Genomic DNA, 24,343 nt, shown 5'->3' on the forward strand with positions numbered 1-24,343 from the left:
GCCGTGGCGTCCAGTGGGAACCTGGGAAGTACAAGGGGGAGGATGCCCAGCTATTCCTTCCGAGGAAGCTGGGTGGGGAAGCCAGGCCTGGGGATAGGGGGCGTTCCCCAGAGGGCGGCGGCCAGAGGCAACATTCCTTTCACTTGAGGCAGCTGAGCCCAAGATCTACGGATCCCCCTCCCCGGGGACTATGACATAACCAGGGCTGGGAGGCGCTTCACACAAACAGACTGGTGTCTAGGCATCCCATCTGCAGAGGAAAACCCTACCCGTCCCATCCATGTACAACCTATAGTAGGCCCGAGCTCCAGGGTGGCCCACGTCTCTGCAAGTCGCTGGCCCGAGACACTCCCAAGACAGTGATGTGATAGGATGTGTTTATATTTACATGGTACATTTTTAAAGCAACGGCTACATTGGTCATACATATTAGAAACCATAAAAAAAAGTTAAGAACTAAAATGTACATCATACACTTGTATATATATTTTTTACACAGAGGTAAAAAGGCTTATTATAAAAAATCAATACAACAGGGTTTTTAACATACAAGGAAAGAATGGATCATGTCTCAGGCACTTTTAATCTGTTAATGTGAGCAAACAGCTTGGGTAGGGAATGGGGAGATGGTTGAGGGAAGCTTCCGAACAGAAAACCTTTTGGTTAATGTTTTGTTACCACCGATACAAAAATAAAATCTGAGTAATTTTCTCCAATGACTGACATTGGGTGGCAAAGCTGACTGGGAAAGCACTACACACTGTTAAAACAGCTGCAGGGTGGCGCTTGGAGAGACGTATTTACATAAATGTCCCCACGGCCGTCTTTTGTCTTTGTGCCCTTAACCGCTGCCTTCACGAACCAAAAAGGATTTGCAGAGCTGACATTTGCGGGTGGGAAGGATCACGACAGAGGTGACAAAGGTCGCTCCGATAGGGGTGTTCCAATTGAAATAAACAGGGGGCCCTTGAACGGAAGTCTAAGGACACACATTAGTGTTGTGCTTTGTAGAGAGGAGACCTTATAGAGACTCCGAGGGAGACCTCAGGTGGGAAGATGGCGTCTCCACAGCGTCCAGGGAAGGCTGCCCAGAGGACTTCACACTCCTTGCTCGGATGCAGACGGACAGCGGACCGGCAAGTGCCACCAGCCACTCCAATGGATGGCAACACTGCTAGCTAACGCATAAGCACACTGGGCATGTAAGCGAAAGAGACAGGATGGGCTGTGAGCCCAGGTGGGCTGAACGCCTTCCCAGGAGGGTTAAGCATGGCTAGCACTTTCCTTGAAGACGGATGTCCTGTGTGCATTAGAAAACGGAGAGGGGAAGCGAGGAGAGAGGGACAGGACGGGGCATGCCTTGGGCTGGCAATGACCACAGAAGGGCTGTGGCAGGAAGAACAGCCAGCAGTGACAGGCCTGCTGTCCCCCGTGGTCTCCACGAGGTTCTGATTGTACTATGCTAGGTATGGGTAACCACTTTTCACTTTTCCTTGTTCTTCAATAAGAAGATTTGGCTTTTCCTTGCAATATATTAGAAAAATACTCTTTCCCAGCTAATGAGAAGCCTCCTACGTGGCAAGGTCTCAGGTGGATCTGGTTGGTGGACCTAACCACCTGAGCACGCAAAGTGGCAAGTCTGGGTTTGGAGTTGCACGAGAAAGACACTTAGGTATCAGAGGGTTTTTACATATGGCCTTGTTTTTTCCCAAGTAGAAACATAGAACTTGGTGACACAAACTTGAGTCCAAAACGAAAATGAGAACATAAACCCACAAACCAATTTGTGACCCACCACTCTTTGGATTGATCACGCTTAAAATCCAACTCCCCCATCCTGTTAATATAAAATAACCAATGGAGGAGGAAAAGAAGCTCCTATACTTTTATTCACTGAGACCGTCATGCGGCTCAACTGGAACTTGCTCCCAGGGCACTCGTTTGTGTTGGAATAGACTATTTGGCTCGTGAAACAACGAGCAAGACGTATTACTGTAATATTTACTCTTACTTTAATATTGCTAATTAAAGCAGTGGTGGTGACGCAACTATTAAACAAAAGTCCAGCTTTGGGGTTAGGTAACCAGGGAAGCTCACTGAAACCTGAAACTGCCCTTCTAGTCCTGGTCCAAGAAGATGCGATGCAGTTTGAGGAATTGTCCTGATTCTTACGAGTTAATCTGAAGTTAAGGCTCAATTCTCATTTTATGGGTGAATGTTTTGCATCAATGAACAATTTCGATAGATTTTTTTTTTTTGCAGGGTGGGAGGAGGGGGTACACAGGGACAACAGAAAATGAGGGACGTAAGAGAGAAACTGCAGCGTCGGGAAATTTGGTGTTAGAAGAGTTGAAAGCGCTGTGTGGTAGTACACGTTTGTGAACCAGCTCACCTCCTATCCTTACTCACTGACTGCAGGTTACAATACTTCCGGGAGGATTGCATCATTCAGACATTCGTTTTCCGCAGAAACCTGCTGCCGAGCTGAGACAAAGATGCAGGTCTGAAAAACCCACCCCAACTCGGCGGTTCCCACCTTAGATGCCTCTTGAACTGGGAGAGGTAGGGAAGACAGGAGATGGAGACGTGGATAGTAAGACAGCTGGATTACAGACTGTTAAGAATACACCAGAGCCTAGGCCCAAGGTTCCGTTCCTTAGAAGACTGTGTGATGGGGGTGTGTGTGTGGAGCCGCGAGCCCCCCAGGCGGGTTCCCAGGGCTGGAATGGCGCCTCACGGTCCCGGTGGAGAACAAGAGCGCATCGAGAGACGGAGACAATGACGATGATGATGCCAACGACAGGTTCCCTTGTGGTTGGGTGCGGTGGTGGAGGGGGGCGGGAGGGCAGCGCTGGGTCACGCGGCCGCTTTGTGCTTGCCCCCACAGCACCTGCACAGCACGCCGCAGTGGTAGCAGGCCCGAAGGGGCAGGTAACAGCACATACAGGGAGCCAGGAAAGACAAGGCAATAAGAGCCATCCACCGGAGGCAAAACTTCTCGTCGCTGGTGTCGCACGAGCAGGGGTCTGTGTAATCCCCCTCGGGGTCCGACATACAGTGATAGAGCATGCTGTCTGCGCACCACATACAGCTCACTCGGCGGATGCAAGTTCTCACGGAGTCGGGCGCGTCCTGACAGTGGCCCCTGCGGTTCTCCTCATGGTTGAACATGTCCCTGCAGTACACGCACCGTGAGCGCTCGCCGTCCTCCTTCCGCCGCCGGGACTTGCCCCGGGAGGGCTGCGTCTTGATCACGCTGCCCCCACGTCCCTTTGGGTCATCGCCCAGGCCAAAGTCTGAGGAGTCCACGTAGGGGTAGTTGTAGTCGTGCTTGGGGACCTCGCCCTTGGCGAAGCGCACGTATGAGTCCATGTCCTCTGAGGGGTCCGGGTACTTGGCCCTGACCGGTGCATGGCGGTAGTCTTCGTAGCCCGTCATCCAGATCTTCTCTCGGGGGTTGATGCGCACGATCTCCTCGTCATCGTCCGGGAAGCTCACCTGGCGGTAGGGCCTCGGCATCGGCTGCGCCCGGGGAAGAAGGAGATCACATTTTACAGGAGAGGCCAACATTAACTGTCTCCCTTCCCAGTCCAAATGCACCTTTCACCTCCACTGAGCAGCTTGTTAGCTTTTTTTTTTTTTAAAGGAAACAAATAAACCTCAACAACAAAAGAAGTTTTTATTTATTGGAAAGGTAAACAGACAGATTTCTCATCAGTTGGTTTACTCCCTAAAAGCTGGTCACCCATGGGGTGGGCCAGGTTGAAACCAGGAATTGAGAACTCAATCTGGTTCTCCCAGTAGAGTGGCAGGCACACCAGGGAGCCCAGTGCTTGATTCATCTGGTGTCTCCCAGCTGGCGCAGTGAGCAGAATCAAGCGCTCTGTGGGTACCTTACCCTCTTTACCAAATGCTTGGATGCCTCTGCCCCTTCCAGACTCTGCCCAAAGAAACTGGCCCATGCTGTAGTGACTGGACATTCTGCTGGCTTATCAAAAACATATTTCAAGGTTTGAGTCTGAACCCCATTTACCAGGTTGGGACATTCATGTAATGGGTTGGGACCAGCACCTCCACCACTCTTGTGAGGTACTGTTATATATGCAACAAGCGTGCATATCACCAGGGTCTGGTTAACAGCCAGAACAGGACCTGCCTTCCCAGAACGCTCTCTACTCCTCCAGGTATCTCCCGCCCCCCCCGGAGTGCCAGCCATTCCTAACAGTAACACCATCACACTTGTCTGTTTTCCTAAGAGGCAGAAAAAGAGGGAGGGAGGAGCAGAGGGGAAGAGACAGAGAGAAGAGAGAAAGAGGGAGAGAGAGAGAAAGAGAGAGAGAAGACACACATACATAGAGCAAGCCGGCCCATTCCCCAGATGCCTCCAAGGGTGGGGCAGGGATGTGCTGGGATTGCCTCCACGTCTCTATGTGGGTGATGTGGAGGCAATGACTTGAGCCATCCATCACCTGCTGCTGCCTCAGTGTTTGAACACACAAGAAGCTGGAGTCAGAAGCCAGAGCTGGGAACTCAACTGCTGCAGTCTGATGTGGGACTTGGGTGTCTTAACCACGAGGTAAAATGCCTGCCAGCTAGCCTCTTTTTGTATGCTATGTGCTCCTTCATGAGACTGGCTTTCTTTGTGTGCCGTAAAGGGTAAGTGCTGCTTCATGAGAGTTCTATGTGTTTAGTTTGAGGACAATAGGTCACAATATTAAGGCGTCCTTCTCACTGCTGGTCATGTTCAATAGAACAGTGGAGGGCAGTTCAAGAAAAAAAAGAGGGCATAGTGGCTGGTACCATGGCTCAACAGGCTAATTCTCCACGTTCAAGCACTGGCATCCCCTATGGGTGCCGGTTCATGTCTTGGCTACTCCATTTCCGATTCAGCTCTCTGCTGTGGCCTAGGAAAGCATGGAGGATGGCCCAAAGCCTTGGCATCCTGTACCCATGTGGGAACCAGTAGGAGGCTCCTGGCTCCTCACTGGCTTAGCTCTGGCTGTTGCGGTTACTAGGGAGTGAACTAGTAGACGGAAGGTCTTTCTTGCTCTGTCTCTCCTCTCTGTAAATCGATCTTTCAAATAAAATAAATAAATTAAAAAAAAAAAAAGGCTCAGTCTGCAATCTGCTGAGGAGATCAGGGGCAGATGTGTGAAGGGGAGTAAAGAGAAACTCTCCCATCTCCCCTGACCCCTGGGTTCTCATCTCACGCACCAGGAGCAGCCAGTCCCCAGGCCACACCTCCTAGCCCTCCAATCCAAGTGGCCTCCTCGCCTGGTCGGATGAATGAGTCTTCTCTGTAGCTGATCAACTGTGCCTCATCCAGGAGAGGAGGCACTGAGTAAATATTTACCGGAGAGATATGTGCAACCTTGCTTGCCCAGCGATCCCAGTGGTGGTAGGGAAGCACTTTTGCTGTCTTGCAAGTCCTTCACGGGTAAGGTCTGTGTGGGGACCAGGAACATGGCTCTGCAGGAGCCCGCTGTGGTCAGAAGTAGACTGTGCCAGGGGACTGATGAGCAAGTCGCTGAGACCCAGTGGCCCTGGCTACTGAGCTGCTTGGGTTCTTGCGAGAATGAAGAGAAGCCAACTGTGCAAGCGTCAGCTCAGAGCTCCGACGGTGTATAGGGAACACTTGACACCTGCTACCATTGTGGGCATTAGAAGGTTACCAGAGAACTCATACATGGTACAAGACTTATCCACTGCCAGCCCATGGGCTCCTGCAGGACACGGGCCACACTTCATGCATTTTACCCAAATTCTTGCCAGAATCTTCCTATCAGACTTTCCCAGCCTTTGGAACAATCATAGTTCTAGAGAAGTTCCAAACAAAGTGTGGGAGCTGATAATAGACTTTGCTAGTTTTTTTTTTTAAACGCTGCCAAGTAAGGAAAGCCAAAAAGTCCATCTCCAATGGTTACTACCATAATGCTATTTTAGAAAGAACAAAATATTAACACACATAACAAAATACCTTTTAAAAAAGAGTCCAAGAAATCTAGCTTTATGTCCAAAACATAAATCTAGCTTTATGTCCCTCCTCGCCGCCACCATGTCCCTTTGTTCTTCTCATTTCAATAGCAGTCTAGTGACCACACCACCCCACACAGGCACCAGTCCATGCCCTGCAGTTTGGAAACCTGTTCTGCAAAGCAGTCGTTCAGTAAATATTTGTTGAATTACCGAATTCCAGGCTTCCATTGTATCCCTCTGAGCAAGGCAAGGCCCGCAGCCAGTTATGCTAGCAGGCTGGAGTCAAATGCACGGCATTCTTTAGTATGGATCATGGTGCTATAATGCCACACAAAGCCAGGAGGTCCCTGGGACAGACAGGTGCAGTGCTCAGTGTAGGGGGGCACAGACTTGGGTTTCCAACTTGCTTGATCAGGTACTATTCCATCTCCCCTAAGTCTCTGTTTCCTCACCTACCAGCTGGTGATGCTAGCCACCTGCCCTTGTAGAGCCAATTTGTGAGGATCAAACCAGACAGGATTTGGCAGGCAGAAAATTCTGGGTAAGGTTGAGGCTACTACCTTGAGAGTAAGACTGACAAACACAAAGGCATAAAACAAGAGACCTGGGCTCGAGGTGTGTGGCTCCACTCCAGAGACGGGACCACGTGCCCTGAGCATGCCAGGAGTGAGACGCTGCTCACCTGGTCGAGGTGATAATGGTCCGGGGGGTACACGTCGTGGAGGTGGCCCAGGGTATAAATCCTCTGGTGTTCGCAGGATGTGGGAGAGGAGATTGTCCGTGTAGGTTGTTCCCTCTTCTGAGAGGAGTTCGAAGAACTGTCCGTAGCTGTCTGTGCAGAGCGGGAGAGTCTGAGTGTTAATTAAAAAGCAGCAGCAACAACAAAGCACCCCCCCTCACCGTGACACACATTATACGAATGTTGTGGACTCCCTGGCTCTGGCATCTCAGACTTGTTGAGGCCTCGAGTTTCTGCTGGCGGCGGCAGGAGGGCCTCCGCAGGGCTGGCCTGTCCAAGCACAGCGTGGCCACCAGCCTCCAGCAAGCTGTGTTCAACAAGGGGGATTCCAGGGAGAGTTCCATGGCAAGGAGGGGAGATACACATAGCCAAAAGGAAAATCCAGATATTTAAGTGCATGGCAAACCCAAGGCTGCGGAAGTCTTTGAGCAGAGATAAAGATACCTCAGGGCTGAAGTCCTAGCTTTCCAGGAAGAAGTGTCATCATCTTTCAGGTGAGAGGTTAGTAAGCCTTCGTGGTCATATTAGACCAGCAGCAAGATGGGTAACTGCATGGCACAAAGGTCACCTCCCAGGAAGGGTTATGGTGAAGTCAGGAGCCTCTACTGCCATTCTTTTTTTCAGCAGTGAGGGCTGTTTTAATGGGCAGAGCACATGCAAATCCCATGGGCACAGGTGGTCTCCCTACACCAGATGCACCATCTTAGTACCTCCTGCACCCAGGAAAGCAGGCCACCTGGGCCCAGGGTGGCAGCCACATCATAATCCTTTGGCACTCTTAAAAGTTTCTCTTAAATGTCAATCACTGTGGACACCAGGGCCCCACAAACGGATGAAAAGGATTGTCATCTTCATGGCTAGGTCTCCCACTTATGGCAAGTCCATGGTCATCCCCACTGAGCTGCTGCTTCTTGCCCCGCCGCTCCCCGCCCGGCCTCATTTGTGTCTCCATGTTTTATATGTTTTTTTTTTTTTTTTTGGTCATAGATCCTTCTGGGAGTCAGGCCAAGTTGAAACAAATACACTTATAAAAATTCTCTTTTTATTCCACTCCCCACTTCTGAAGTAGTAATACATAGACTACAGGGATACAGGAGAAAGACAAGACCCTCTGATTTCCATTAGGCAGTACAGTCATTGCTGGTTTTTAAAACTTAGTGGAGCATGCAGCCTCCCTCTGGAGACTCAACCTTCCCGGATTTTCCTTTATTTTCCTTATTCCATGCAATGCAGGATTTATGTTCGTTTCAGATCTGCCCAATCCACTCCACTAATTCTGACACTGACATAAGGTCTTCCCCTGAAGCAGTGGAGAGAGGTCAGCAAAGCTGTTGTCTCCACCCTAAAGTCAAGAGCTAAGGCCTCCGGATGCTCTGGGCTGTCCCAGACCTGTGAGCCATGTCTGCTTGGTTTGTTGCCTGTGTGCACCTTCCACTCCCTTGGGATTCCTTCTTTGTGCCAGCAGGCCACCTGAATGCCCGTCCTGCTCATGCCCTACCCTGGCTTACTCAGCCCTTTCCTTGGGAGCCCACCACCTGCCGGACACAATCACTCATGCCAGCATTCTTGTGACTGTGTGGTCTGCTTGGAGGTGGGGGGGCCAGTTTCTCCCACACCAGCGTGTCCAGTAGGACAGGTCTGTCTAATGTTGGGGTCCTGTCCCAAGAAGGCCACTCTCCTGCAGGTGTAAGCCAGGGCAGGGCTCACCAGTGAAACAGGGTCTCCTGTCACTTTTCTACCCCTTACTTGGCTCACAAATCAGACAACAAAGAGCTGCTACCTGTCCCTTGGATCCCAGGAACTGAGAGACCCAAGCTGATAACCTGGACTTGTACTTCCTCTCAAACCAACTGCAAAACCAAGAACTCCCAACAGCATCCAACTCTGTGAGTGCTCACAGCATGCTGGGTCTTGAGACAGTGCGATTCCTCAGTTCAGCTCTACAGGTCCATGTCACACAGAGAATCCACACTGTGTGGGCTGCTGTGGTCACTGCTTGAGCTTGGATTGAGATGCAGGCCCTGGCTACAAAGCCGTGTTGACATGCTGCCTCTTGGACTTGGATGATCTCACTTCCTCGTCCCAGAGTAACACAAATGTAACTTCTAGGAAGAAGGCACACCCTGCTTTATATGAATGGGGGAGGGTGATAGAGATAAGAGGATGATGTCTTTACAACATCATCATGAGGTTGCTAAAGACCTCAATAAATACCTTTTGAATGAGTAGATAAGGGCACTTCAACTGATTCCATTTCAAGGGTTAAATTCTTTTTCTAACAACTGTGTTACAGCTGACTATTAAGCTGGTATCTGACCTGGTGAGCACTGTCATGAGCTCCCAGCAACCCAGTGAACTCAGCAGCAATTACCCCCTGTCAGTCTTCATAGTACCCTAACTTCTGTGACCAAAGTCTAGGTTAACAACGTGTAGGAAGTCATTCCAGGATATGAAACACTCCCAGTTTCCCCATGCTCATCAGCTGAAGCACTGCCCTCTGATGCAGCTATCCTGCTTCCCTAGCCTGCAACAGCTTCCTCTGCATGACCCAGGGCAGAGGATCCCAGACATTTGTTTGCAGGGGTGTGCCTGAGAGAAACCTGGCAGCACTTCCCAATCTAACGACAGCTTTGGACAAAGGCTGACTGTGAGACATCTGTCCACAGTGAGTGTCAGTCCAGGTCCCAGCCTGCCAAGTGCGGCTGTCCCGTGTTTGACCGATGGAAAGCAGGTGCCATCAAATGTAGAGGTGGTTTCGGAGCTACACTGTCACCCAAATCCTGCAAAGCAGCAAAGGAAAGGAATGGACTATCAGGGCATCTCCAAGAAAGGCAAGAGGGGAACAAAGAATCCTCTCCTACCTGCACACACCTCTCAACTGGTTCTCCCTAACTCAGCTGTGGTTTCCATGGAGAGCAGAAGAAAGCACTCTCCAGAGGCCTGCACACACTCACATTAGCAACCAGGTCTCCTCAGCACCTCTCTGTTATCTGTGTACACAAACTGGTACAAACTCCCAGCCCACCCATCTGACAGCATCAACTTCCAACCACAAGACTCCGCAGTCAGTGTGCTCTCTGGTTCTGTGGTGGGCATCTCGAAACTGTTAGACTTTCAAACTTGACAACAAAAGGAGGTGCGCACTGTGGCATAGTGTGTAAAGCCAGTATCTGCAACTCTGGCATCCTATATTGATGCTAGTTCAAGCCCTCGCTGCTGTACTTCTGGTCCAGCTCCCTGCTAAAGAACTTGGGAAAGCAGTGAAAGAGGGCCAAAGTACTTGGCCCCCTGCACTCACGTGGAAGAAGCTCCTGACTCTTGGATTCAGGGTAGTCCAGCTTTGGCTGATACAGACATGTGGGGAGTGAGCCAGAGGATGGAAGATTGATCCTTCTGTAAATCTGCCTTCCAAATAAATCAACTTAAACAACACACATCCCGTCTAGAGCAGAGGCCTTCTGCAACTTCGCTATGCTTGGGACCCCACATGAGCTCCTGTGAGAGGCAGCTTCAGCCACAGGCCCCATTACCCTAGGAACAAGGCCAGAGCAAGATTTTCTTTACTGTCACCCGGTGTGGGCAGTGAGGCTGGCACTGTCGACTTACAAGTGATGGTCCACATAGTTCTTGCCACCTACAAAGGCACCTCCACAACCCCAGTTTGGCTCTGATTCCATGTTAATGCCCATTATCAAACAGATATGCAGCTAAAAGTGGAATATGAGGCACTGAACAGCAATGCCGTGGAGGGTAACACTACAAAGAACAGAGTCTTATGTTTGGTATATGCTTGCAATGGGGAAATCTCAACTGAACTTGAGCTGTGGTTATGCAACAAGGTGGAGGAATCCACCATGGTGGGAGGGTTTGGGGAGGGGTGGGGAGAACCCAAGTATCTATGTAACTGTGTCACATAATACAATGTAATTACTGAAGTTAAATAATAAATAATTAAAAAAAAAAAAAAAAAAAAAGAACAGAGTCTTGGCTGAGGCAGATGAGATGTGAGCCCGCCTCTGCTAATTATTAGGTGTGTGACTTTGGTCAAGTCAATCTCTAACGTGTTTTCATATCTGTAAGATGGAAATAAAAATCTTCCTCAGGGTTACTAAAAAATATTTAAAATGACTTTCCCCCCCTTTTTTAGGAAAAATATTTACTTATTTGAAAGGCTTAATGACAGCAAGAAACACAGAGAGCAAGATCTTTTATCCACTGGTTCATTCCCCAAGTGCCACCACAGCCAGGACTGGCCCAAGCTTAAGCAGGAGCCCAAACTCCACTCAGGTCTCTACTGTGAGTGGCAGGCCTCAAGCAACACACTGGCAGAAACTGGATTGCAAGTATGAAGTAGAAGCTTGGACAGGGGAAGTGGGTGTCCCACACGCTGCTTAACCTGCTGGGGCCACAGTACCTTCCGTCCCATATACATTTTAAACTGTGACTGTTGCTTTCTGGGAAAGTTACTGATTCTGTATGCTGATGCTGTATGAATGCTTTGCTTAAACAACTTCGAATAATTGGTCCAGTGATTCTTTAGATTTTTCTAAGTAAATTATTTCACCCACAAAGATAGCTTGGTCTCTTTTCCAATAGTAATTATTCATTAATTAGGAGCCAGAGACAGAGAACTCCCATGTATAGCCTGCAAGGGCTGGGGATGGGCCTGGGCTGAAATGAGGAACCAGAAGTCCCATCCAACCCTTCCTCATGGGTGGCAGAAACCCAATCACATGAGCCATCACCGCTGGGTCTACACAACACTCGCCCTGCTCCATACCCACAGCAGGCCCCTCCTGTCACATCTTGCCAGGGCATCCACATCATGGAGAAGAGCCAGCGCCTTACTTGTGGAGCCTGGCTTCTCATGACTCTATTAGAGCCAATGTTTCCAGATGACCACTGTGATGATAAAGTTCCATCACTTGCCTGCTACCCCAGATTGCTAAGGGGTCTGAAAAGAAGGTGACAGTAATGAATACATAGATTACACACTTAGCTTTTCCAATAAGCCATCTTTGCATGCCTGGGATATATTCTGCTGGTCTCTCATTACATTTTCTTACTATTTTTTTTTTTTTTTAGATTTTATTATTATTGGAAAGCCGGATATACAGAGAGGAGGAGAGACAGAGAGGAAGATCTTCCATCCGTCCGATGATTCTCTCCCCAAGTGAGCCACAACGGGCCGGTGCGCACCGATCCGATGCCAGGAACCAGGAACCTCTTCCGGGTCTCCCACGCGGGTGCAGGGTCCCAAAGCCTTGGGCCATCCTCGACTGCTTTCCCAGGCCACAAGCAGGGAGCTGGATGGGAAGTGGAGCTGCCGGGATTAGAACCAGCGCCCATATGGGATCCCCGGGCGTTCAAGGTGAGGACTTTAACCGCTAGGCCACGCCGCCGGGCCCCTCTTACTAATTTTTAATGTTACTTAACTTCTTACTTAGAAACTTGTCATCTAGATTCCTAAGTGTGTTAGGTCTCTATTTTTCTCTACTTGAGTTACCCTTGCCCTGTTTTGTGTCAGGATTATACAAGTCTTGTAAACGAAGTCAGGCAGCTTCCTACTTTTTTCTATACTCTGGAATAATATTTATAACATGGAAATTACATGTCTTAACAACTCAAGGTGGATTGCATTTTAAGGGGCTTCTCTGAATACATTTCAACTTGTCTATAAAAACTCAGCTATCTTGAGTGACAGGCTAACAAGCCTCCTGCAACCTGGCTTGGAGAAGTCCCTAACAGGGCAGAAACTAAGACCTTGGTAAGAAGGACACAGAAACGGGAGGGGAAGGGTCAGAGGAAGGACCAGGCAGGGCTACCAATGAATATCCGAGAAATATCTTCAGAAAAAGTAAGCTTTCAGTGGCAGCGGCCGGAAGCTGCAGCCATACGGGCACGTGGTACTTGGTGAGCACTCAGATATTTCCTAAAACTCCCTAGGATTTATTTGAAAAGCATAAAGGGGAGAGAAATGCTTTCCACCTGCTGGTTCACTCTCCCTCCAAGTGCCTGCAGTAACAGCCAAGGCTGGTCCAGGGTGAAGCTGGGAGCCAGGAACTCAATCGAGGTTTGTGATGTGGGTGGCAGGAAGCCCTCACCTGGTGCCCTTCCAGGGTGTGTGTTAGTAGGGAGCTGGGATCAGGAGTGGACCCGGGACTAGGCACTCTGCAATGGAGGTGGGTGTCCTAATCCTAACCACTGCACCAAATGTTCATCCTGATTCTCCAGAATTTAACAGCACACAAGAGGAAAACCAGAGTCTCCAAAGTCAGTATAGAACACTAGAAACAAAGAGCAACAGAAGAGGATATCTTGACAATTCTACCAGACTCTGAGTGCAGAATGAGCCGGACAGGAATTGGTTTAGATGGAGAAAACAGAGAGGCGGGGGCTCCATGCCACACCTGGGTCACACTCCCTCCAACTGTCCGGGCCTGTCTGGTACAAAACCATCTCTTACTGCCAGAAGCTCGATTCTTTCCTCTCCTGCTGAGGGACCTTGGCTTTAGGAGGGTCTTACTGAAGCACAGGCATGTGCTCATGCGCCCTGAGTCTGGGAATGTGACTAAGCGAAGGTCAAGGAGAGAGGGAAGGAAGCCAGAGCCCAGACTGGCAGAGGGGATCATTTTCTCCAATGATCCTCACCCAGGGATGGAACTCTGGCTGCAGACCAAGGGCTCGGGGCAGTCAGGGTGAATGGGACTATGCATTTGCCAGTACTTCCCTTCCATGCTCCTGGCTTCTCCTGTTATATCTGTTTTTCCATACAGGGAATGAGGTACAGAGCACAGAGTGGCTTCACCTGGTATACAGTAAGTGCTGTGAAAGGGGAGAGATGTGTCCCGGGCTGTCTCCTCAAGGACACGTGCAGCTATCCAGGGTGTCTGGCTCAGAGGTGGCAGCCTTTTCAAGCAGGTGCCTCCACTGAGTACAAGGTTGTGACTGTGGGAAGGCTGGCGATGGCACAAGGAGTGACTCTCACCTTGAGAGGTGAGCAAACCAACAGATGTTTCATCATCTCTGCTTCAGCCCCAGGAATGCAGGACTACCAGGAAGCTGCTCGGCAGCAGCGGGAGCCGGGTTGTGACTCTGAATAGTATCGCAGGAGGTTCCTCCTGCATTCTGAACAAGGCACAGAACATCAAACTGAGCAACTTGGGTTGTGCACTAGGCCGCTTCGCTCAGGAGTCCTCCGAGGCCGTGAACAGAAAATGGCTCTGTGCACAGACAGGCCAAGTCATGCAACCTGGAGAAGCGATCTTCTGTGGGCTTCAGGTACCTCGTGGTTAAGTGAGGGAGCAACTCTAAGTGACGTCCAGGGTCCATGTGAGCTCCAGTAAGCTGATACATAACCCTTCTCCCTGCTCCAGAGCAGGTGCCAGGGCAGGAGAGCTGGATTAAGTTGGTTGCTTGACCAATTTATGAACTACAGAGTCTGCAGAACTTCTGCCTTGTCTGCAAATGCGCCCACTGTTAGGAATTTTAAAGGTGGCTGTCCAGTAGCTATGATCATATTTGCTTTCTTTCTGCCTCTATCTAGGATCAAAATACTCCCAAGTGGAAGTAGGGGACCACAGCCTTAGCATCTTCTACCACTTCCCTGGCCACAAGCAGAGAGCTGGACTGGAAGTGAAGCAGCTAGGACACAAACCGTACTTGCAGGCCTAGGATTAGCCTGCTATGACCATGGTGCTAGACCCTCCATGAATTTTATGAAGACCCCATAAATGAGTGGGTTTCAATTTTACCTTACAACCAAATAACCAACTTACATTTCTTAATTTTTAAAATTTTATTTCTTTGAAAGAGAGATTTTCCACCTGCTGGTTCACTTCCCAAATGCCTTCAACAGGCTGGGAGGAGCCAGGTTCAATCCAGGAGCCTGGAATTCAATCTGGCTTGTCAATGTCAGCGGCAGGGGCCCAGGCGCTTACGTCACTATCTACCAACTCCCAGGATGCATTAGCACAGAGTTGGACTGGAAGTGGAGCAGTGAGGACTCAAAGTGACACTTTCATACATGATGCAAGTGTCCCAAGTGGCAGCTTTACCAATGTACCACAAGCCTCCTTGTGTGTGTGTGTGTGTGTGTGTGATCAATCCGCTTCCACTTGGGCTAGGCATGCCTCTACAAGGTTGTTGGTTCAGCTCATCTGGATGAGCTGCCAAACCTTCTGGTCAATCCTCTTCTTCTTCTCCAGGCAGGAAGCGGAGGGCCATTTTGTCAATGGGTTTTTGGAAACAGGTTGCTCTGACACACCTGTCCTACAGGCCTACATTGGTCCCAGGTATCTTCCTCCAGGACTCATCCTCTCTAGGAGCAGCAGGGCGGCTGCATGTGAAATCTGCTCATGAGGAACAGTCTCTCATGGAGAAAACAAGGAGCAGTTTGTAAAGGTTCCTATCTGTACCTTTTGAAGTTAGGTGACATTTGGCTAGAGAAGGTAAGGACTCTAATAAAAACTCGGGGCTCATCTTCAGTGGAAGAACCCAGGGATTGGGAGCAGAAAGGCAGGGATTCAGATAACTCTGAGCAGGTATTCTGCAGGGATTAGTAAAACAGAGGAATAGTCGCTTACTGTCCACAACGTAAAAAGAGGAAATGACCTGCTCGGATGTGTAAATATAGACAGATCCAAGTGGAGGGCAAGGGCCTTTGGCTTACCAGAATTGAGAGCTTCTCAAAGCTTTTATTCAGAACCATAGACATCTAACTGCTGTAATTTAGCCATTGTTGGCATTACAGGCTGAATCAAAAGATCCTCTTCTTACCATGTAATGTGAGCTTGATAATTATGGTCATTCAGAAGATAAAGGAACCCCCTCCATCTTCTGAGACTTTCTCCGTCAGCCCATCCACTGTTGGGTCTCAGCCAACAGCTGTTATGGGATGCATCACTCCCTTGTGTCTTGATGCTATGCATCTGCTTCCCTAGCTAAACTTTGCAGAAGTAGTTTACATCTTCAAACCATGTTTTACTTCCTCCTCTGCCACACTCAGGCTGTCCCTATCTCTCGGTTCCACAGGAAAAGGCCACAACCAACATTTCCATCAGCTGGTCTTCCAAAGTGAGCCTGGGCTTTGAGGCAGCACAGGGAACATCTACCTAATGGAAGTCGAGCTGTAGATACAAGCAGGTGGCTCTTCTGTAATTGATGGAATCCATGTATTGAACATGTAAAATTTCCTGCAATTTACTGACTTGCATTTCTTTTCCTTCAGCTTCCCTAAAAGGCAGCAAGCAGGTTTGGGGCACCAGTTCCCTTCATCTCTCTTGAGTCATGGGGCCCTCAGCTGGCAAAGATTCAGGATGTACTGACAGTGTTGTGAGGCCCAAATGCAGTGATGTGTGAAAATGCCATGATGCTTGGCACATCTGTATCCTGTATCAGAGAGCATGAGTTTCAGCCTCAGCTCCTTTCCTGGTTCCAGTTTCTTGCTAACATACAGCCTTGGAGGTGATGGAAACGACTCAAGCAGTTGGCTCTGCCATCCACTGTGGGGCATCCAGACTGCATGCCCAGCTCTTGGTTGTGGCCTGGCCCAGCCCTGGCCATGGCGGGCATTTAGGGGAATGGAGCATGTTCTCTCTCTATCTCTCAGATGAATAAAAAAATTGGAAGTGTGGTGCTAAATGTCAAGGACAAAGATGGCTCCAGTCTCCTTCCTCTTTTATAACCAGTGAACATAGACTCACAGGAAACACGTTCACAACAAACTAACATCATAACAGAATCAAGTTTAGCATCCAGGTCCTTCCTCAGATTCCACTCTTTAGGCCACTTCTTCCTTTTCCAGGTTCATGACACCCTCGGATCTTGGGAGACAGTGCTTATGGCTAAAGTAACAAGGTTCCTAGTCCCACCACTCAGGTGGGGAGATGCAGATTGAATTTCTGGCTCTCAGCTTTGAATCTGGCTCAGCCCCAGCCATTTTAGGCATCCAAGGAGTGAGGCAAAACAAGGGAGAGCTGTTTTCTGTCTCTAAAATAAGTAGATAGGTCTTTCTCGTTGGGTCTCCCTCTCACATACTTTGCCTTTTAGATAAATGAACAAAAACAAACAAACAAACAAATCACTGAATGAACCCTGTGCACTGCACAATCAGTAGATTTGCCTTCTGCTTTAACTTCTGTTGGAGCAAGCAGAGGTGGGGCGGAGGAACCTTTCAGGGAAAAGAAAATGCTGGATTATTTTGAATTCTTCCAGTTCTGTAAATGAGTCCTTGACAGTTCAACAAATTCGCTGTTTCCATTGAACCAAAACCGAAACTAAGCACAAATTGTAAATACGCAAAAGCCCATCTAGGAAAAAAAAAAAAAACAAACGGCTTCTTGGGGCTCTGGTTCCAACCATGGGCTCCGGCTGCTTTAGAAACACCTGGAGTGGCTGGGAGCGGTCCGGGAAGCCGCTAGGGACAACTGCTCTGAATTGCCAGAGTCATAAAGCGCAGCGTGGGATAAACAGGATGTTAAGGGTTCAAGCACAGGGCACGAGGAAAGATCAAGCTTTCTAGTCTGGGCAAAATGCAACTGGCGAAGTCGATGTTACTGCTAAAGAAGAGGGCATGTTTGCTGAGTGGAGAAGGAAGCGATGAAATGCCAACAGAATCCCAAAACCAGCCCTTGCCAACTGGGTTATGAGAAACTATTAAGCCCCACACAGAATCATGCAAGTGACTCTTCTTGATTCTATAAAGATGGCACACAGCTGGTACCATTCTAAACACGCTGGAGAGAACTGAGTACATACAATGGATGCCTGATGACTTAATTACAAATCCTGGTTGAGAAGGGCTGCTCAAGTCCACATACAAAATGCTCTGCTCAGAGTAAAGCCTAGAAGGATAGAAAAATCCTCAAAGCTTTGTCTGTGATAGCATCAGGGTTTTTGGTGTTCTCAAACGTACAATATATTGCTGCTGTAGGCAGGGTCTATCAAAAGAAGTTTCCATGGGCACTGGATACACATGTATCCTCTTTTCTCCTCTTTCCTATAGAACCATATCATGTAACTCTTAGATTTGGGGGTTGTCTGAAGAAGAGTAATTGAGATATCATGAAAGTGATTATTCAATCAAGAAGTTCAGCAGTGGTGAACTGGCAAAGCCGGCAGATGGTGCTGGCTGCTCCTCCACCAGGAACTAGCCAGTGACCTTAGGCAAGACCGACTCTCGGAGCTGCTTCAGTGACTGCAAAAATAAGGCAAATTCTGATCACACTTGCCAGAAGGAAGGAGGCTGCATAAGATGAACTCACAATTCCACCCAAGTCCAAGACCTGTCATTCTAAAGACTTGGCAAGGCTAATTCCCCCACTTCCTGGCAAGCCAAGCACTGCAGCCAGCTCCTGCCAGCCACCCCACACTACTGTGATGCCGTTTTTCTTGTGGATTGTCTGTTTCCTAATGCAAGCCAGAGAAAATAGTGACAGCCCTTGAATGGCCGTGGCTCACAGTCTCTGTGCAGTTTGGATGGCTAAGGTGTCCTTCAGTTCCTCCTTCCTTCATATCTTGCTTTTTTTTATTTTTTTAAATGAAAACAACGCAAGTACTTTGTGGAAAGACTGAAATAAAAGATAAGTTTATGGGTCAGGTGTTGTGGTGCAGTTGGTTAAACCACTGTCTGGGATACCTGCATTCCAAATCAGAGTGTCTGGTTCAAGTTCCCATTCCTCCACTTTCAATCCAGTTTCCTGCTATTGTGCTTGGGAAGGCAACAGATCATGGTTCCAGTTCATGGGTTCCTATCACTCAGGTCAGGGGTCTGGATGGAATTAAGGGTTCCAACTTTGGCCTGACCCAGCCTCAACTATTGTGGACACTTGACGAATGAATTAGTGGAGAAAAGATCTTTCGCTCCTTCTCTGTGTCACTTTGTTTTTCGAATAAATTTTTAAAAACTTCAGTTTTTTCACAATGTGATTTTTCTATGAACTTGTTTTTGAAGACCCCTCATATGCTTGCAGTTCAAAGTTTTTTTGGAACAAAACAAGCTTATCTTTTAATTTACCTCATGTAGTACTTAAGAAAATCAGGGCAGGGCCAGCACTGTGGTGTAATCAGCTAAGTCCTCTGCCTGCAGCACCAGCATTCCATATAGGCACCAGTTTCTGTCCTAGCTGTTCCACTTCCCATTCAGCTCCTTGCTTATGGCCTGGGAAGGCAGTGGAGCATGGCTCAAGTACTTGGGACCCTGTACCTGCATGGGAGACTTGGAGGAATCCCCTGGCTCCTAGCCCAGTTCTGGCCATTGTGGCCATTTGGGGAGTGAACCAGCAGATGGAAAATGTTTCTCTCTGTAAATCTGCCTTTCCAATTAAAATAAATCTTTTTTTTTTTTTTTTTAAAGATTTATTCATTTTATTACAGCCAGATATACAGAGAGGAGGAGAGACAGAGAGGAAGATCTTCCGTCCGATGATTCACTCCCCAAGTGAGCCGCAACGGGCCGGTGCGCGCCAATCCGATGCCGGGAACCTGGAACCTTTTCCGTGTCTCCCACGCGGGTGCAGTGTCCCAAAGCATTGGGCCGTCCTCAACTGCTTTCCCAGGCCACAAGCAGGGAGCTGGATGGGAAGTGGAGCTGCCGGGATTAGAACCGGCGCCCATATGGGATCCCGGGGCTTTCAAGGCGAGGACTTTAGCCGCTAGACCACGCCGCCGGGGCCCCAATTAAAATAAATCTTAAAAAAAGAGAAAAAAAAAAGGGCCCAGCAGCGTGGCCTAGCGGCTAAAGTCCTCGCCTTGCACACGTTGGGATCCCATATGGGCGCCGGTTCTAATCCCGGCAGCTCCACTTCCCATCCAGCTCCCTGCTTGTGGCCTGGGAAAGCAGTGGAGGATGGCCCAAGTCCTTGGGACTCTGCACCCACGTGCGAGACCTGGAGGAAGTTCCTGGCTCCTTGTTCCGGACTGGCGCAGCACTGGCCGTTGCTGTCACTTGAGGAGTGAATGAGTGGATGGAAGATCTTCCTCTCTGTCTCTCCTCCTCTATGTATATCTGACTTTGCAATAAAAATGATTAAAAAAAAAAAAAAGAAAGAAGGAAAATCCAATTTTAATTCTGAGGCTAATTGCTCCTGATCCTTGTCTCCATTTTAAAATGCATTTCAAAATGCTTTTCAGATTGAGATATTATTTAGAGAGTTATTATTACTTGGCTGCTTCACACCCTCCCAAGAATCTTTCTATGAAGCAAATATTTCCCTAATCCCCGGTCTGCAAGCAGGAGCCCAGCCCCTGTGGGCCAGGACAGCTGAAGCAACGGCCACACTTGACCATGGAGCGTGGCTTAGCAGCTTAAGAGGTCTGCGTGCACCGCAGCTGCAGTCCCCCAAGACTGCAGTGAGATTAGCCTTGTCTCGTTGTGAAGATGCTAACAGTACTGCAAAATGACTGTGGAATTCTGTAGCAGTCACTATGCCGACAGGCTGCAATGGACCAATCCTTCCAGCAGGAATTTAGAAAATTGCCCATCAAGCATCCCTAAACTGTGGAGCCACTCTGGTTCTCGACGGCTCGCCTGTCTTCTCTACTCCCACACACTCCACAGCGACACTGCCTCGCCTTGCTGACTCTAACCCCCCATAGCCTCAGAATCCTCCACCACGGAGATGAGGGAGGAAGTCAGTCCCATGTCAGGGAGCAAACCAGCTCAGCTTACCCATGAAACTGCACTGCTCTTAGCAACTGCTGAAAGGACAACAGAGGGGCAGACTCAGTCCCTCAAGAATTCTCCACTCATGGGCCTGGAGTTGTAGCCTAGTGGCTGAAGTCCTTGCCTTGCATGCACCGGGATCTTATCTTACTGCCAGTTCGTGTCCTGACTGCTCCACTTTCCTTCCAGTTCCCTGCTTGTGGCCTGGAAAAGCAGTTGAGGATGGTCCAAAGCCTTGGGACTCTACACTCACGTGGGAGACCCGGAAGAAGCTCCTGGCTTTGGATAGGCTCAGCTCTGGTAGTTACAGTTACTCGGGGAGTGAACCAGCAGATGAAGATCTTCCTCTCTGTCTCTCCTCCTCTCTGTGTATCTTACGTTCCAATAAAAATTAATAAATCTTAAACAAAATTCTCTGCTCAGAAGTGAAGGAGAAGCTATCAGTGAGAGCAGCCAGAAAGATCGTGGTGACCCCTTGGCAATGCTCCCAAACTCCCTTGCTATGAAATGCTGATGCCTTCAAAACTACCCAGCTCTAGAGTTCTTGAGTACAAGAAAGGCAGTGAGTAAAATAGGAAAATGCAGGTGCACTGCCTACTATACCCAGGTCACAGATTACCTACTGACTGTGCACCTACCAAGCAAGCCCACCACCAGTTTCTTGAGTCTACAATGACAAGTTGCCCGTTTGTAACCCAGTTACAACTTCATGCAGTCAGCAAGTAAGACATGAGAACAAACAAAAAAAAAAGGGTAGGTGTTCAGGTGGCCACTGAGAAATAAAAAGTACTCCAGGATTTTGTTGATTATTTTTCTAAAGATTCATTTGTAGGACTTACAGACAGAAAGGGAAAAATACCAAGGAGAGGAGAGGAGAGAAGAACGATCTGTCATTCACTTCTCAAATAGCTGCCCGGAATCAGGGCTGAGCCAGACAGGAGCCAAGAGCCAGGAGCCTCTGACAGGTCTCTCATATGGACAGGAGGCATCCAGACACTTGGGCCATCTTGTGTTGCTTTCTCAGGCCATTAACAGGGAGCTGGATGAGAAGTGCAGCAGCTGGGATATGAACTGGTGGAGCCCACATGGGATGCCGGCGCTACATGTTGCAACTTCCCTGCTATGCTACAGAATCGGCTCTAGGATCTTTATTTTGTTAATCATTTGAGAGAGAATGAATGAGAGAAAGAATGTGTTAGTTCCCATCTGCTGATTCATTTTCCAAATGCCCACAAAGGCTGGTACTGAAGCCAGGAGCCAGGAGCTCAATTTGGCTTTTCTGTGTGTGGGGAACGGACCCAAGTGTGGGGAACGGATCCTGCCTCCTGGGATCTGCCTTAGTTGCATGCCAGGGCCAGCGGTGAGTTCTAAACTGGGTGCCCTGATATAGAATGTAAGCGTCTGAACTACTAGGCTAAAAGAGAAAGAGAACAACTTTAAACAGGTAACGGAGGAAACATAAGAGGAACAAACAGAGCTAAAATCAGAAAGCTGGAGCAGCCTCTGGCCCAGGAGCTTCTGGCAGTGGCCTGGGCTGGGTTTGGGAAGTGGGAAGGAAGGCTGTAGAGTGGCACCTGGTATAGGATAGGTATCCAGGTGAAACACTTGCCAGGAATGTCACAGGGTGGCAGCAGCATTGTCGTCATCATTATCACCTCTTGTCGAGTACTCGGGAATGACCCCATGGGTGAGTGATTCAAGTGTGAGTACTCCAGGCGTCGGGCGTGCCCATTCCTCCTGACTTAATTCCCCAGTGGGCACATTACTTCCTGCATCCAGTTACTGACCACAACATCCTGTCATCCTCTTAGCCCCAAGGAACCTGCTCACACAGGGAGCAACCTGCAGCACAAACTGAGCAGATGCACTCCCGGCCACACTGGCTACAACCAAAGCTTTCGCTTAGCCACACCAAGCTCTTTAGGAATAGAATTGTGGCTCACCGAGAGTTGTCACAATGGCCTGCTGCTACTGACACCTCTTCTATACTAAGTTCTCCACATCTGTCCTGCCAACATAGCAGAAGCTTTCAGACACCACAGTATGGGAGAAGTCATAGCTGCCACAAGTTATCGCTGTCACTCACTTCCTCAGCACTTGACGTCCTCCCCTCGCTTTTCCATAGGGTCCCTGGGGTATGCATCTCCTGCCTGATGGCCTGATGACCAGGCTGTTCTTGGGGAAGGGAAGTGCTATTGTCAGCGGGCTCCTGTTTGTACACAAAGGGAGCACAGGCCAGCAATGGACTGTGCACGGCAGTGCCTGCGAGGAATGCAATTCATTTCGTGCAGCGTTTCTTCCAGGAAGTTTCAGAGCATCTGGAAGCCGAGGGCTGTTTCTACACTTTCTCCCGGGCAGCCAGAGCAGCCTATAGATGCCCTGTTGGCTGTGAAGACAGACCGGGGGGGCGGGGGGGATTCAGCCTCGGTCAGCCCCGTCTCAGCCCTTTCCCGGATCCTGTAAATTATTCCTGGCAGGTAGCTGGGAAGCAGCTGCAGGGGGCAGCACAGGAAGCCACCTTTTGACCTGCCTGCTGTTTGTCTCCCAAAACGTGACAGAAGAACAGATGTAAGCAACATGCCAACTGTCGAGAGGCTCTGTTCTGAGCCCGCGCCTGTGCGTGGGGAGCCTGTTCCGAGCCCCAGCACAACAGCCGCTCCAAGGAAAGACAAATGAGCAGATGAGCTCCTCAAATTCTTGTGCCCTGCTCTGCTTGTAGGATGGGAGGTACAGAGTGCAGGCGGCTCATCCCTCCCAACACCCTTACATCTGCCCTCACGCCAGGGGCTCCCCATTCTTTAGCTGCCCTAGGGTCTGTTCCAGCCTCCCCTCTTGGGGAGGACCAATCTGACTCCACATTCCTTCCCTGTCCCGTGTGGTGCAGAGCACTTCGCCAGGTCTGGCCTGCTCCTGAAGCCTCTCATGCATCAGAGCTCATCTCTGCAAATCACTTAGCGCATCCTCAAGGCTCAAGCCAGGTCTCTGCACGACTGCTCAAGGTCAGCAGTGGATGACAACTAGTCTTTTCAACCAGGAAATAGAAACTAGCTTATAAAATACGCCGAGAAGAGAACTATGGAACTGTGACAGACCAGTATGAAATTTCTATTAATTTTACATATGAGATTTATTTAATTTCTTTCAAAGGCATAGTTAGAGGGAGAGAGAGAGAAAAAAAAGCGAGATCTTTCATCCACTGTTCACTTTCCAAATGGCCACAATGGCTGGGGCTGGTCCAGGGTAAAGCCAGGAGCTCCATCCCAGTCTCCTGTGTAGGTGCAGAGGCCCAAGGATCTGGATTGGAAATGGAGCAGCCAAGACTTGAACCACTGTCCATGTGGGATGCTGGCACCACAGCGGGAGGCTTAACCTGCTGGTCCCCTATTAATCTTAGTTAACAGTATTATGGTTGCATAGAATGCCTTATTTTTTTTTTAAGAAAAAGTTTTATTGAGTTTTATTTTCTGTAGAGTGGGAGGTATTCAAACATCCTATCTATCCATCCCCAAGTTGGTTATAACCAACGGAGCTGCACAGGCACGTCATAACTGCCCACAGGCTCCCGACCCCTCGGAACTCAGGCACAAAAGTATGATGACGTGCACTCACTATTTCAGTACTGCTGAGTTGTTTCACTGCCCCCAAATCCCTCTGTGAATGCCTTCTTTTTAGGAATATATGTATAAAGTATTACAGGAGATGAACTTAGGACAGATGAGAAAGAGTGTGTGTGTACATGCAGACTCCCAAGTGTGTAAGTACCACATGTGCAGAAGTGAAGCAATGTGCAAAATGTTGCTGTTGCATTTGTTAGGTATCCAGGCAGTCACTGAATTTTCCTGCCTGGGTGGAAAGTTTTTTTGATAAAAAAAGAAAACAGAGTGGCTGGTGATGAGTGGTCATTTCCTAGTGCTCCACTTCTGATCCATCTCCCTGCTGATGAGCCTGGGAAAGCACATGGTGGT

At 49.0% G+C, this 24,343-nt stretch overlaps 1 protein-coding gene across 2 annotated transcripts in view; it reads right to left on the minus strand.

Annotated features, from left to right (window-relative positions):
* Window positions 1-2,679: 2,679 nt before the first annotated feature.
* The window catches only part of SPRED2 (sprouty related EVH1 domain containing 2), a 121,585-nt gene continuing 99,921 nt past the window's right edge, over window positions 2,680-24,343 (minus strand). For both annotated transcript variants that reach the window (XM_004580089.2, XM_058667892.1), the window contains exons 5-6: window positions 6,659-6,808; window positions 2,680-3,522 (exon numbers count right to left, since the gene is read on the minus strand). In XM_004580089.2, the coding sequence (XP_004580146.1) occupies window positions 2,857-3,522; window positions 6,659-6,808 (816 nt within the window). In that variant the 3' untranslated portion in view covers window positions 2,680-2,856. The remainder of the gene's footprint in view (window positions 3,523-6,658; window positions 6,809-24,343) is intronic.

The sequence above is a fragment of the Ochotona princeps genome, chromosome 8 (genome assembly GCF_030435755.1).
Source record: "Ochotona princeps isolate mOchPri1 chromosome 8, mOchPri1.hap1, whole genome shotgun sequence".
NCBI lineage: Eukaryota > Metazoa > Chordata > Mammalia > Lagomorpha > Ochotonidae > Ochotona > Ochotona princeps.